The 13,732-nt window shown below is 52.8% G+C and overlaps 1 protein-coding gene across 6 annotated transcripts in view; it reads right to left on the reverse strand.

Moving 5' to 3' along the window:
• Positions 1–13,427, reverse strand: part of CFAP92 (cilia and flagella associated protein 92 (putative)) — a 36,985-nt gene extending 23,558 nt beyond the window's left edge. For 2 of the 6 annotated variants that reach the window (XM_042236684.2, XM_027957841.3), the window contains exons 1-6: positions 12,518–13,254; positions 6,922–7,112; positions 5,636–5,840; positions 4,494–4,616; positions 3,566–3,638; positions 2,146–2,267 (exon numbers count right to left, since the gene is read on the reverse strand). In XM_042236684.2, coding sequence (XP_042092618.1) covers positions 2,146–2,267; positions 3,566–3,638; positions 4,494–4,616; positions 5,636–5,840; positions 6,922–7,112; positions 12,518–12,875 — 1,072 coding nt within the window. In that variant the 5' untranslated portion in view covers positions 12,876–13,254. Of the gene's footprint in view, positions 1–2,145; positions 2,268–3,565; positions 3,639–4,493; positions 4,617–5,635; positions 5,841–6,921; positions 7,113–7,756; positions 7,937–12,517; positions 13,256–13,275 lie in introns of those variants that run through there. The other 4 variants (XM_042236685.2, XR_003586000.3, XM_060402691.1 and 1 more) reach the window with 4 other exon arrangements.
• Between the last annotated feature and the right edge of the window lie 305 nt (positions 13,428–13,732).

Below are 13,732 nucleotides of genomic sequence, written 5' to 3' on the forward strand. Positions count from 1 at the left end.
TCTTTAGGATTGACTGGTTGGATCTCCTTGCAGTCCAAGAGACTCTCAAGAGTCTTCTCCAACACCACAGTTCAAAAGTATCAATTCTTCGGCACTCAGCTTTCTTCACAGTCCAACTCTCACATCCATACGTCACCACTGGAAAAACCATAGCTTTGACTAGACAGACCTTTGCTGGCAAAGTAATGTCTCTGCTTTTTAATAAGCTGTCTAGGTTGGTCATAGCTTTTCTTCCAAGGAGCAAGTGTCTTTTAATTTCATAGCTGCAATCGCCATCTGCAGTGATTTTGGAGCCCAAGGAAATAAAATCTCTCACTATTTCCATTGTTTCCCCATCTACCCATGAAGTGATGGGACCGGATGCCATGATCTTCGTTTTTTGAATGTTGAATTTTAAGCCAACTTTTTCACTCTCCTCTTTCACTTTCATCAAGAGGCTCTTTAGTTTTTCTTCGCTTTCTGCCATAAGGGTGGTGTCATCTGTGTATCTGAGGTTACTGATATTTCTCCCGGCAATCTTGATTCCAGCTTGTGCTTCATCCAGCCCGACATTTCTCATGATGTACTCTGCACAGAAGTTAAATAAGCAGGGTGACAATATACAGCCTTGACGCACTCCTTTCCCGATTTGGAACGAGTCCATTGTTGCATGTCGGCTTCTAACTGTTGCTTCTTGACCTGCATACAGATTTCTCAAAAGGCAGGAAAGGTGGTCTGGTATTCCCATCTCTTCAAGAATCTTCTACAGTTTGTGGTGATCCACATAGTCAAAGCCTTTGTCGAAGTTAAGAAAGCAGAAGTAGATGTTTTTCTGGAACTCTCTTGCTTTTTCGATGATCCAGTGGATGTTGGCAATTTGATCTCTGGTTCCTGTGCCTTTTCTAAATCTGGTTTGAGCATCTGGAAGTTCACAGTTCATATACTGTTGAAGCCTGGCTTGGAGAATTTTGAGCATTAGTTTGCTAGCATGTGAGTCGAGTGCAACTGTGTGGTAGTCCGAGCGTTCTTTGGCGTTGCCTTTCTTTGGGATTGGAATGAAAACTGACCTTTTCTAGTCCTGTGGCCACTGCTGAGTTTTCCAGGTTTGCTCACATATTGAGTGCAGCACTTTCCCAGCATCATCTTTCAGCATTTGAAACAGCTCATGCTGACACAAATACATCACAGGGAAAGAGGCAGGTTCAGAGCTTCCTTGGCAAGTCCGACTCTCTGTGACCCCATGGACTGCAGCCCCCAGGCTCCTCTGTCTGTGGGGATTCTCCAGGCAAGAGCAGCGGAGTGGGCTGCCATTCTCTCCTCCAGGGATCCTCCCGACCCAGGGAGGGTTAAGGAAACGCTCTGCTGCAATTTCACCCAAGAGGACGGGAACGGGGGGCAAGTGTCCCGTGTGCTGCCTCTAGGACCCTGGAGACTCAACAGTTTGCTGAAAACCTGGGGAGGAAATCGAAGCCAAGAAGGAGGAGGTGGATTCAGGGATCCGAGGATCCTCGCTGGGAGCCTGACTCTCAGACACACGCTTCCGAGAGCGGCTCCTGGGACCTGGGATGCAGTTTCCCTGGTTCCACCCTAAGAAGCACGCACCTTCTCAGCTTCCAAAGAGTCTCTCCATACACGCCACAGCCCACATACCTACCCTACACAGCATCGACCACACGGAGGTGTAATTCATTTTCTGGACGTCTCTGGTCAGTATTACAGAATTTCATGTCCCCCCTTCCCTGGTGACTGAGATGCTTAAGAATCCTCTTGCAATGTGGGAGAGCTGGGCTTGATCCCTGGGTCGGGAAGGTCTCCTGGAGGAGGGGATGGCCACCCACTCCAGCACTCTTGCCTGGAGGATCCCATGGACAGAGGAGCCTGGCGGGCTGCAGTCCCCGGGGTCGCAGAGTCGGACACGACTGAGACGCGAAGCACATATGCGCACCACAATGGACCAGGAGCACAGAAATACTGGTGGCAGTGAACGGGTGGGCGGCTCAGCGGCCGGCCGGCGAGACAGACTGGGTCGGTTAAACACTGCACAGACTATTGTTTACTTTTGATTAACATGGGAACCTTATCGAAGAATTCTGAATTTGAAGCATTTCATAATTCTCTTTCAGGTCCAGTCACACTATGAAGTTCCAAAATCCCATCCTGACTTACTCTGAAATTTCTGCTTCTCCAACAGGGTTGTCAAGCTGCTAAATGATGGCTTCTCAATCAGCTCCTTCGCCTCTGTTGCGGTTGCCCCTCCCAAAGGAGTAACCGGTTTGGAATGACCCCACCTAGAAAATGCACAAGGAGAAAAATAAAGGCAAGCGAGACAAATTAGGGATCGGAGCTAAGAGTCTATTTACTGGATTGAATGCAAGTAGATTCTCAAAAAGATGACACAGCCTTCCTTTAAACGACTGCCTCTAACAGTTCAACATACATTTGAGTCACTGTTACTGATAAAATTCAAACTGTAGCTCAGCCAGGCTTGGGTGGCCCTGAGACTCCCATCTCCAACAAAGTCCCACTAATGACGAGGCTGCTACTCTGCAGACAGCCTTGCACCATCAATTATGATGATTTAAAATATATTATTAAGACAAAATCAACTGAGAACTCTAAAATATCTAGGAATTCACTTACAGGGATTACCCACAACATGTACAGGAAAAAAAATTAACCCTATTAAAAGTCATAAAGGAGGGACAGAATTAGGTGAAAAGATATACTGTGATCATGGATGGGGGAACTTCATAATGTAAAAATGGCAATTCTCTCCAAATAAATCTATAAATTCCTGCAAAAAAAACCTTTAACCAACATTTTCAAATGATGTGTTCTGAGTCACTGCTGTACAGAAGAAACTAATGCCGTGTTGTAAATCTCCTGGACTTCAATACAATTTTTTGTTTAACGACAGTTCTCTTGGTCCTTCCCATGCCATCCCCCCAAGTCACCAGGTGGATCTCCCTTCTCCCCCTGGTACCCACAGCGTCTGAGAAGCCCCCTTCTCTGGTTTCCCCCTTAGGCTCCCGGAGGTCCAGAGGCAACAGCCCGCCCAACAGGAGGTGCCGGGGACTCAGCTGTCCAGTGGTGGGGGTTGGGATCCCGGCTTTACCAACGCCCCCAAGCCTCCCAAGGATTCTAGTTTTATAAGTTTGTGCCAACCACTTAGCCGTGGAGTCCCTGGATGGAGAAAATGGAGATGGTAATGCCACCCCCCTAGAGTGACGAAGCTGACGGTAATATGAAATGCACTAACGGCAGCCCACACCAGTGCTCGTGCCTGGAGAATCCCACGGGCGGAGGAGCCTGGTGGGCTACAGTCCATGGGGTCGCAGGGTCGGCCACGACTGAGCGACTTCACTTCCACTTTCACTGGGTGCAGAAGCAGGGGCCTGAGGCATAACACGGGCTCAGAGGACTCAGAGGACCTTTCTCGGTTCTGTGCCCCCACGTGGACTGCGTGAGCTCCTGGTTAAGTGAAGCTACCGAAACTCCACGCGACTCTGGGAGGGGGGCTTGCGGGGCAAGAAGAAGAGGAGGCCCCTTTCCCACACCACCAAAAACAGCACGGGGCCCTTCTTACTGGACTGTGGCAAGCTCTTCCGACCTGAGTAGCTTTTCGTGGTCCTCGGGGCTCCCGGGAAGAGTTTCCGCATCTGCTGGGAGAGAACCCGACCACGTGAGCCAGCGCCTCCAAGCCTCCCGCCCTGTACGAGCTCACCAAGAACGAGGGCCCTGGACACATTTGCAGTGCCAGCCCCCAAGCCGCAGTCTCCAAGCGTTCAGCACAATGTCTGTGGATAATACACGACTAAATGGACCAGTATGCAGATAACTATGATTATTTGGACAAACGGAGGCAAGACTAGGCCTCTAAGTCCTTATGTAACAATCCACCGAGAACAAAGCAGAAGCCTCTTCTCCATTCACGCGGCCGCTTCAGCACCGTTCACGCTGGAGACTACTGGGAACGCTTCCCACCAACAGCGAACAGTGGAGCAAGTCGCAGCGGTGCGGCAGATGAGATACTACGGAGCCGCCACAAGAAGGTCACGGAGCGTTGCTAAGGAAACAGAAGGCGACGACGCAATGATCTGACTCTAGAAGATTACGTACCCAGAATAACCTCATCTGTACTAAAAAAAAGAAGAAAATCTCAGCACAAAAACGAAAGAATCTGCCACACCAGGATAACCAACATACTGCAGCCTTGTTCCTGGTGACCAAACAATCCATCACGTTCCCTGCTTGCTTTACGCTTTTCTGTGCTTACTGACTGTTCTAAAAACCAAACAAAAGCTACCTAATGTCTCCACTGAGAGAAGGGTTTCTTATAAGCGACCAAAATGGAAGAATCAGCTACAGTGACTGGCCGGGCGGGTGGGGAGCCACACCCAGCTCGGAGCAGGAGGCGCCCGGCGGACGCCCGTGTGCACTGTCACCCGGGACCCCCAGCCGCCGCCCTCCGGCGGGGTCCGCGCGCGCGGCCCACGCAGGCCGCCTGCACTCACCGTGCGCTGGCTTCAAGGACCGCCTCGGTTTCTCTGGCGCGGGGTCCTGGCACTGCTCCTCCTTGACGTGAACGCCCCGTTCCGACAATCTTCTCTGACTTAGAACGACACTTTTCACTTCCTCTGGAACACAGGAGGCCGCGTCGCTGACTCGGCTCATCAGAAACACACTTACTGCTTACCCACCAGGTGAGTGTCCCTCGCCCGGCGCTGGAGCGGTAAGACGGGGAGCCGCGGCCAGGCAGCATGCCCACCCCGCCGCCCGGCTTCTCCCAGGCGAGTCCCTAGGCCGGCGCCTGTGGCTGCGTTAGACGCTCAGCCTGCACTGGGAGGCAGGCACCACCGCCTGCCCATCTTACAGAGGCTTCCGTCACCCTGGTGTGGTCAGGGAACCCACCCTTTACCAAGGGCGACGCCGCTCAGGGTCTCCCCCAGCTGTCAGTGGGGGGCGGACGAGCAGAGCACAGGGAGGGAAGGTTAAAGCAGACAGACAGGTGAGACCGGGCGCGGTACGGACAATGGATGGCCCTTTGGGAACAAGAAATTGGGCCAAGAACCCCGGCGCCGCGAAGCTGGCCCTGCAGTGCAGAGGAGCCTCGTGTCTTCAGGGGCCAGGGCTGGCCCCGGGGTGCAGGTGATGGTGCCGGTGAGAAAGAAGGCTCAGGGCGGCGGGGGCACGGTGCCTTCGAGACTGGACTCCGACGTCACACTTGGTTCCTGAAGACGCTGGGCAGCCGTGAAAAGCCGCAGAGCCGCCAAGCGCCAGGGTCTCAGGCGTCATACAGGAAGGTCAGGGGCGGCAGAGAGGAGCCAGGAAAAATGTGTGTGCAGACAGAGGAGGCAGGTGAGGGCAGAGAGCGCCGGGAGAGCCACACCAGGCAGGGCCACCAAGCAGGCGCTGGGCTGGGGGCAGCGGTGGCCGAGAGTGGCGGGCATGGCAGGAGCCAGCCATGGCCTGGGGCTTCAAAGGGTCACTGGCCAATGCTGAGAGCAATGGAGGTGTCGCTGTGCTCACAGGCGCCAGCTCGAGCCCCCAAAAACCAGACGCGCCCAACAAAGGGACACTGGCTTTCTGCTGTCAACTGGTGAGAGGCCACCACATCCTGGGAACGTTTCAAATCAAACCCAGACACCTGACTTACCGAAAGAGCCCACATCTTCCATAAACCCGGAAGGCTTTAGCCGATAATACTTGACTCTCTTCGAAACCTTTTCCTTGGTGTCCCAGACCTTCAAGGTGATTTTGTGAAAATTTATTTTCTTCAGTAACTCCTTGGTCACGTTGATGTTGAAAGCTTGGGTCCACGACACCCAAACCCTGTCCCCGTCTTGCCACGGCTTGATGGTCTGTGTGAAAGGACAGGAGACTCTCAGGGGCCAAGATCTGACCGCCAGCGCGGCGAGCAAGGCCCAGCCCTCCGCCTGGCTGTGTGTCCCAACCTCTCCCGGCTCCCAGCTCACATCGGGAATCAGGAAATGGGTGCCAGGAACAGGGGCTTGCGCGCCTCTGGGTTCCTCGGGAAAATAAAAGTAAAAGCAATTCCTGCAGAGATGTCCTCCCCAGGGGCTCGCCATCTCGCCCCGAGCCCCGCCCTAGTGCAGAGTGCCCGCGCCCAGGAGCAGACGCCCGTGCTCACACGCACACATACGAAGAAACAGCCAGAGCTGCCAAAGCTTTGGAAACACCACAGAAATCCTTAGGTTGAAAATACCTGCACAGACAATCCTCAGACCACTATCATTAGGTTCATGCACATTGCCATTCGGCAGATCTGGGACGGGGCCCAGTTCAGTTCAGTTCAGTTCAGTCGCTCAGTCGTGTCGGACTCTTTGCGACCCCATGAATCACAGCAGGCCAGGCCTCCCTGTCCATCACCAGTTTCCGGAGTTCACTCAGACTCACGTCCATCGAGTCCGTGATGCCATCCAGCCATCTCATCCTCTGTCGTCCCCTTCTCCTCCTGCCCACAATCCCTCCCCAGCATCAGAGTCTTTTCCAATGAGTCAACTCTTCGCATGAGGTGGCCAAAGTACTGGAGTTTCAGCTTTAGCATCATTTCTTCCAAAGAAATCCCAGGGTTGATCTGCTTCAGAATGGACTAGTTGGATCTCCTTGCAGTCCAAGGGACTCTCAAGAGTCTTCTTCAACACCACAGTTCAAAAGCATCAATTCTTCAGCGCTCAGCTTTCTTGACAGTCCAACTCTCACATCCATACATGACCACAGGAAAAACCATAGCCTTGATTAGACGGACCTTAGTCGGCAAAGTAGTGTCTCTGCTTTTGAAAGGTCTTGAATTTCCAGCAAGTTCCAGGGGAAGCCAGCATGCATTATGGCTCCTGCTGTTTCTTGTGGTTACCAGACGACATGCAAGGCCACACACACACACACACACACACACACACACACGCACACACGCACACTCACCTTCACTCCCGAGTCCAGGAACACTTTGGCCACGGCTGGAAACAGCAGCACGTCGACTTTCCTATGCTCCCCGTCGTCGGGCAGGAGAGAGTACTCGATGTGGTAGTAACGGTGGACCTTTGCGACGGGCTTGTCTGTTTTAGGCTGCCGCCTGTATTTTTCAACCAAACTCGAAAGCCTCCCTTTATGACCTAGAGGACACAGATGGAGTGAGTCCCGTCCTAACCTCACGTGAGAAGGCAGCGCCGTCTCCATGACTCCCTGCTCCCAAGAAGAGCCGGAGGCTGGGGTGGGGTGGGGAGGGGGGCCCCTGTGCAGCCACCCGCCCAGCGGGAAGATGTGTGTCGGGCCCTTCGCTCATGACTCTGAGGTCAGCATCTCCGTAAAGGTGTTAAAACCAAGCATCACAGCATGATGGGCTTTGTGCAACATCAGCGGCGCGAACACGACAACAGAGTAGGGGTTTGTGGGGCGGGCACCCTGGGGGGCATCCTGGGGGGGTACCCTGGGAGGTATCCTGGAGGGGTATCCTGGGGGGCACCCTGGGAGGTATCCTGGGGGGCACCCTGGGGGTATCCTGGGGGGTATCCTGGGGGGTATCCTGGGGGGCACCCTGGGGGCATCCTGGGGGGCACCCTGGGAGGTATCCTGGAGGGGTATCCTGGGGGCACCCTTGGGGGGTATCCTGGAGGGGTATCCTGGGGGGCACCCTGGGGGTATCCTGGAGGGGTACCCTGGGGGGTATCCTGTGGTGGGGGGTGCCCCAGAGGCCGTCAGCGAGTCGTGCAGGGGCAAAGCTGGCAGCCACCCCAGGCTGAGCCCACCGAAACCTCACCAAGGGAGCAGCGAGACGTGGGGCAGCGGGGCAGACAGAACACAAAGGGAGTCTGGGCTTCCCCAAGAGGCACAGCCCTCCAGGCCTGCCCTTCAGTGTCAGCTGGAGCCTCCAGGCTGAGTGTTAACACAGCAAAAAGGTGACTCGGGAACCTCACACGGCTTCCTCTGAGCCGCCTTCTGTAAGACTGACGATTTTAAAGCTGTTGCTGTAAAGTGTCAATGGTGTATCGCCCAGGAGGCTGCTGTACATGGGAGGTGGCCCCCAAGGTCTTCAGGAATGAGCTTCTCACAGCTGGCCTCAGGGGCAGAAGGGGTCCTGGTGAGGGGAGGTGGCGAGGAAGCTGGCAGCTTCGCAGACCCGCGTCCAGACTCAAGCCGCCGCGGGCCCGCAGGTCACACACTCTCCAGCTGCCTGTCCACAGGCTCCAAATGCTGCAGCGCAGCAGCGAGCAATGCAACAATATCGATCCCAAAAAAGGCGGGCAATGCAACAACAGCTCTCCAGAAAGTTAAGACGCTTACTCCTTGGAAGACAAATCTAGACAGCGGATAAAAAGCAGAGACAATATTTTGTCTACAAAGCTCTGTCTAGTCAAAGCTATGGTTTTTCCAGTAGTCACACATAATTATAAGAGTTGGACAATAAAAAAGACTGACACCAAAGAATTGATGCCTTCAAACTGTGGTGCTGGATAAGACTCTTGAGAGTCCCATGGACAGCAAGGAGATCAAACCAGTCAATCCTAAAGGAAGTCAACCCCGAATATTCATTGGAAGGACTGAAGCTGAAGCTCCAATACTTTGGCCACTGATGTGAAGAGCTGACTCACTGGAAAAGACCTTTATGCTGGGAAAGACTGAGGACAGGAGAAGGGGACGGCAGAGGATGAGATGGTATATATCATGGACTCAAAGGACATAAGTTTGAGCAAACTCCAGGAGATAGTCAAGGACAGGGAAGCCTGGTGTGCTGCAGTCTGTGGGGTGGCAAAGAGTCAGGCATGACCGAGCGACTGAACACCAATCCAAAAAAAAAAAAGAAACACACATCGTAAGCCCAGCAGTTCCTGAAATTCAGGCGACACAAGGACCCACACACAAGCCCAGCAATGTCCACACGACGGTATCTCCTGAATAACTGGAGACAGCTTACATGTTCGCCAACACGGCGCAGGGTAAATCAGACACATAGGACGGAGCACTACAGCACACAGGTGTTTAAAGCCAACACCGACAAAGCGAACCGAGTCTGCGCATATCCAATGCGATCCCCGAGATACACCGCCAACGTTTCAAGGAGCAAGTTGTAGATCAGGATACGTAAGCAAACAACTTGCATGAACAGTCATGGATCAGCTCATAAACGTTCAGGTATTTAAGGGAAAAACACCGAAGCTAGAATTTTACACCTAACCAGAGAGATAGGTTCTTCAAAGATACTGATGCTGTGAAGATACTTTCAGGCAAGGTCTCTGTAAGTGGAACTGCACAGCGATCTATCTTATAAACGCCTTTGGAGAAAGGGCCAAAAAAGCAAACCAAGTCTAAGACAAGCTGCAAGAGATGCGAAGGTTGAAGGTGATCAAATAACCACCCGTGTTCTCTGGGGCGGTGTTTGCAGGCATCTTTTGCATGTCTGCATGGTATCAACAGACCAAAGATAAAAAGTACCATCATACATAAAGGAAGCCACAGACAGTGACAAAGAATTCGATTTGCCAAGAAAAGACAGGTCAGTTTTGAACATGGTATACATCTAACCAAACAGCTAGTCATCAACAGAACTGCAAGGCAATGCTGAAATGAATCATCATGGGCGGAGATCTCAAGCAGGGCAACGAAAAAGACACGTCAAAAAACGGAGGGCTGCTGGATACGCCGCGGAATACACCTACCTACGCAGGCAAGGGACCTGCGCTCCACAAACTGTCAGATGCCGGGGAAGGAGCTGGAGACCACGCAGATGGGGGCACAGGCCGCGTGCCATCCGACTGGGGGGCGCAGCCCTGTGCAAGTAACGTACCACCCAAAGCAGACTGCAGATTCCACACGCTCCCTTCCACACTGTCAACGGCATTCTTCACACACCCAGAACAAAAGAACGGTTTAAGTGTGAATGGAAACGCAAAAGGCCCTGAATACGCGAAGTGTTACTGAGAAAGAGGACCGGGGCTGGAGGACTCTGGCTTCCTGACTTCAGACAACACTACAAAGCTATAGCGGTCGAAACACTACGGTACTGGCACAAAGACGGAAATACAGATCAATGGAACAAAATAGAGTCTCCAGAGATGAACCTCCCACACCTATGGTCACCGAATAAACAGCAAAGGAGGAAAGAATATAACCGTCTCTTTCAATAAGCGGTGCCAGCAAACTGGACAGCTGCACACGAAAGAACGAAATTAAGACATTTCCTGACACCATACGCAGAAATACACTCAAATGGACTAAAGATCTACCTATAAGACCAGATACTCTAAAATGCCTAGAGGAAAACATAGGCAGAACACTCTCTGACATAAACTGCAGTAATATCTTCGGGGATCCATCTCCCAGAGTGATGGAAATACAAAGGAAAGGAAGCAAATGGAATCTCATTCAACTGAAAGGCTCCTGCACAGCAAAGGAAGCCACAGACAGCATGAAAAGGCGACCTGTGGATGGGAGAAAATATTTGCAAACGACTCTACTAACAAGGAATTAATTTCAAAACCATACAACCAGCTCATACAGCTTAACATCGAAAACAGAAAAACCCAATCAAAACATGGGCAGAAGACATAGACATTTCTCCAAGACACAGAGACGGCCAAGAGGCGTGTGGAAAGCTGCTCCCGACGCCACCATCATTGGCGAAATGAAAGCACTACCATGAGCTGCCACCTCACACCTATCGGAATGGCCATCATTAAAAACCTACAAGTAGATTTTGGCCCAATACATCTGAGAATCTGCATTTAAACCCAGAATTAGGGGATTCACAGTCAGTTTATACGGGGGAAGGGGGAAGTGCCTTAATCTCGTCTTTATCTGCAGAAAGCATAAATCACATCACCAGCCACTGCGAACAAAGCTAGTGGAGGTGATGGATTCCAGTGGAGCTGTTTCCAATCCTGAAAGATGATGCTGGGAAAGTGCTGCACTCCAGATGCCAGCAAATTTGGAAAACTCAGCAGTGGTCACAGGACTGCAAAGGGTCAGTTTTCATTCCAATCCCAAAGAAAGGCAATGCCAAAGAATGGACAAACTACCGCACAATTGCACTCATCTCACACGCTAGTAGAGTAATGCTCAAAATTCTCCAAGCCAGGCTTCAGCAATATGTGAACCGTAAACTTTCAGATGTTCAAGCTGGTTTTAGAAAAGGCAGAGGAACCAGAGATCAAATTGCCAACATCTGCTGGATCATTGAAAAAGCAAGCGAGTTCCAGAAAAACATCTACTTCTGCTTTATTGACTATGCCAAAGCCTTTGACTGTGTGGGTCACCACAAACTGTAGAAAATTATTCAAGAGATGGGAATACCAGACCACTTTACCTGCTTCCTGAGAAATCTGTGTGCAGGTCAAGAAGCAACAGTTAGAGCTGGACATGGAACAACAGACTGGTTCCAAATCAGGAAAGGAGTATGTCAAGGCTGTATATTGTCACCCTGCTTATTTAACTTATATGCAGAGTACATCATGTGAAATGCCGGGCTGGATGAAGCACAAGCTGGAATCAAAAATGCTGGGAGAAATATCAATAACTTCAGATATGCAGATGACATCACCCTTATGGCAGAAAGTGAAGAAGAACTAAAGAGCCTCTTGATGAAAGTGAAAGAGGAGAGTGAAAAAGTTGGCTTAAAGCTCAACATTCAGAAAACTAAAATCATGGCATCCGGTCCCATCACTTCATGGGAAATAGATGGGGAAACAGTGGAAACAGTGGCAGACTTTATTTTTCTGGGCTCCAAAATCACTGCAGATGGTGACTACAGCCATGAAATTAAAAGACGCTTGCTCCTTGGAAGAAAAGCTATGACCAACCTAGACAGCATATTCAAAAGCAGAGACATTACTTTGCCAACAAAGGTCCATCTGGTCAAAGTTATGGTTTTTCCAGTGGTCATGTATGGATGTGAGAGTTGGACCATAAAGAAAGCTGAGCACCAAAGAATTGATGCTTTTGAACTGTGGTGTTGGAGAAGACTCTTGAGAGTCCCTTGGACTGCAAGGAGATCCAACTAGTCCATCCTAAATGAAATCAGTCCTGAATATTCACTGGAAGGACTAATGCTGAAGCTGAAACTCCAATCCTTTGGCCACCTGATGTGAAGAACTGAATCATTGGAAAAGACACTGATGCTGGGAAAGACTGAGGGCAGGAGGAGAAGGGGACAACAGAGGATGAGATGGTTGGACGGCATCACTGACTCAATGGACGTGAGTTTGAGTGAACTCCGGGAGTAGGTGAAGGACAGGGAGGCCTGGCGTGCTGCAGTCCATGGGGTCGCAAAGAGTCGGACACGACTGAGCGACTGAACTGACTGACCGAACTGAGCCTCTTGGAACTTTGAGAGGATTAAGTCTCTGCACTCTGTGACACCACTCCCTTCCTGGCCCACAGAGGGCCCTAACATGACGGTTTCTCTCTGGACCTCTGGTCCTGGCATCGGCCACCCCACTTAGGTGAGCCTCAAACTCATGGGCAAAAAGGTTAGCGGTGCACCCCCTCTCCGCAGAGCGCGCTAGAATTCTGCCCTAACGCTTACCTGAAGTCAGTGGGAAGGCCAGAGAGATGGTGAACTTGCAGGGGACCACGTGGGGCGCGTCGGAGCTGCAGGCACTGGCAGGCCTTTCTGAGGACTCGCTGCTGCCCCGGAGCTCCGAGTCCGACTCCTGGGCCCAGGCCCTGTCCTTCAGGTGCTCATCGGCTCCACAGTGCTCATCGGCTCCACACTCGCTCCCGGACTGGTGGAAGCTGCCCATGGAGGACACGGGGCCCATGCTGGCCTGGTCCTCATCCTCCCACTCCCAGGCCTGCAGCGACATGCTGCGGGGAGGCCCAGGCGGCTGCAAGGAAAGGGAGGCGCTGCGGGCACCCCAGGGCTCCTGAAGGGAAGCCGGCATCCCACAGGGGACCCACTCTCCTCCTCAGGTGCCCTGCTCCGTCCCCAGTGACCAGCCAAGGCCTCGGACACGCAGAGAGAACCCAGTCAAGACTGAAGGAAACAGGAAAATGGTGCATCAGTAATCATGATAAGGAGCACAGCCGGTTCCTCCAACTGGCCCCCGCCTTCCCGCTCCCAGGTGTTGCTCTTTCCACCGCGTCCATCAGGGGCAGACTGAGTCCTATTCCCCAGGAAGCGCAAGGAGGGGTAGGAAGGAAGCCCCCTTTGCTCCCGCAGAGCCGGCCGGGCATGGAGTGCCGGGCTCAGGGCCCAAGCGCCCTCCACGGAGGCCACCGGAAAACGCCGAGGGGCTGCCCAGATGCGTTGGGGGCCGGCTGGGTGGGGTGTGTAGGGGGTACCTGCGGCACCTGCGTGGGGACACGCTGGGCAGTCACGAGGGCTCGGACCGCGGCGTCGGTCAGCTCCCACAGCCGCCGCACAGCCGCCTCGGGCGAGAAGGCTCCTAGGACGCAGTTGGTGCGCCCCCGCCGGTAGGGAGGCCAGAAGACTCGCCTCCTAAGTTTGACGGTTGCTAGGAGACGCACGTGGCCCCGGGGCGGGGCTCCCCTCCTGGGGGCGGGGCTCCCCGCCTCAGCCGCTGCACAGCCGCCTGGGCGAGATTTCTCAGTTCAGTTCAGTGCAGTGCAGTCGCTCAGTCGTGTCCAACTCTTTGCAACCCCATGGACCGCTGCACGGCAGGCCTCCCTGTCCTTCACCTACTCCTGGAGTTTACTCAAACTCGTGTCCATTGAGTCGGTAATGCCATCCAACCATTTCATCCTCTGTCATCCCCTTCTCCTGCCTCCAATCTTTCCC

The sequence above is a fragment of the Ovis aries genome, chromosome 19 (genome assembly GCF_016772045.2).
Source record: "Ovis aries strain OAR_USU_Benz2616 breed Rambouillet chromosome 19, ARS-UI_Ramb_v3.0, whole genome shotgun sequence".
NCBI lineage: Eukaryota > Metazoa > Chordata > Mammalia > Artiodactyla > Bovidae > Ovis > Ovis aries.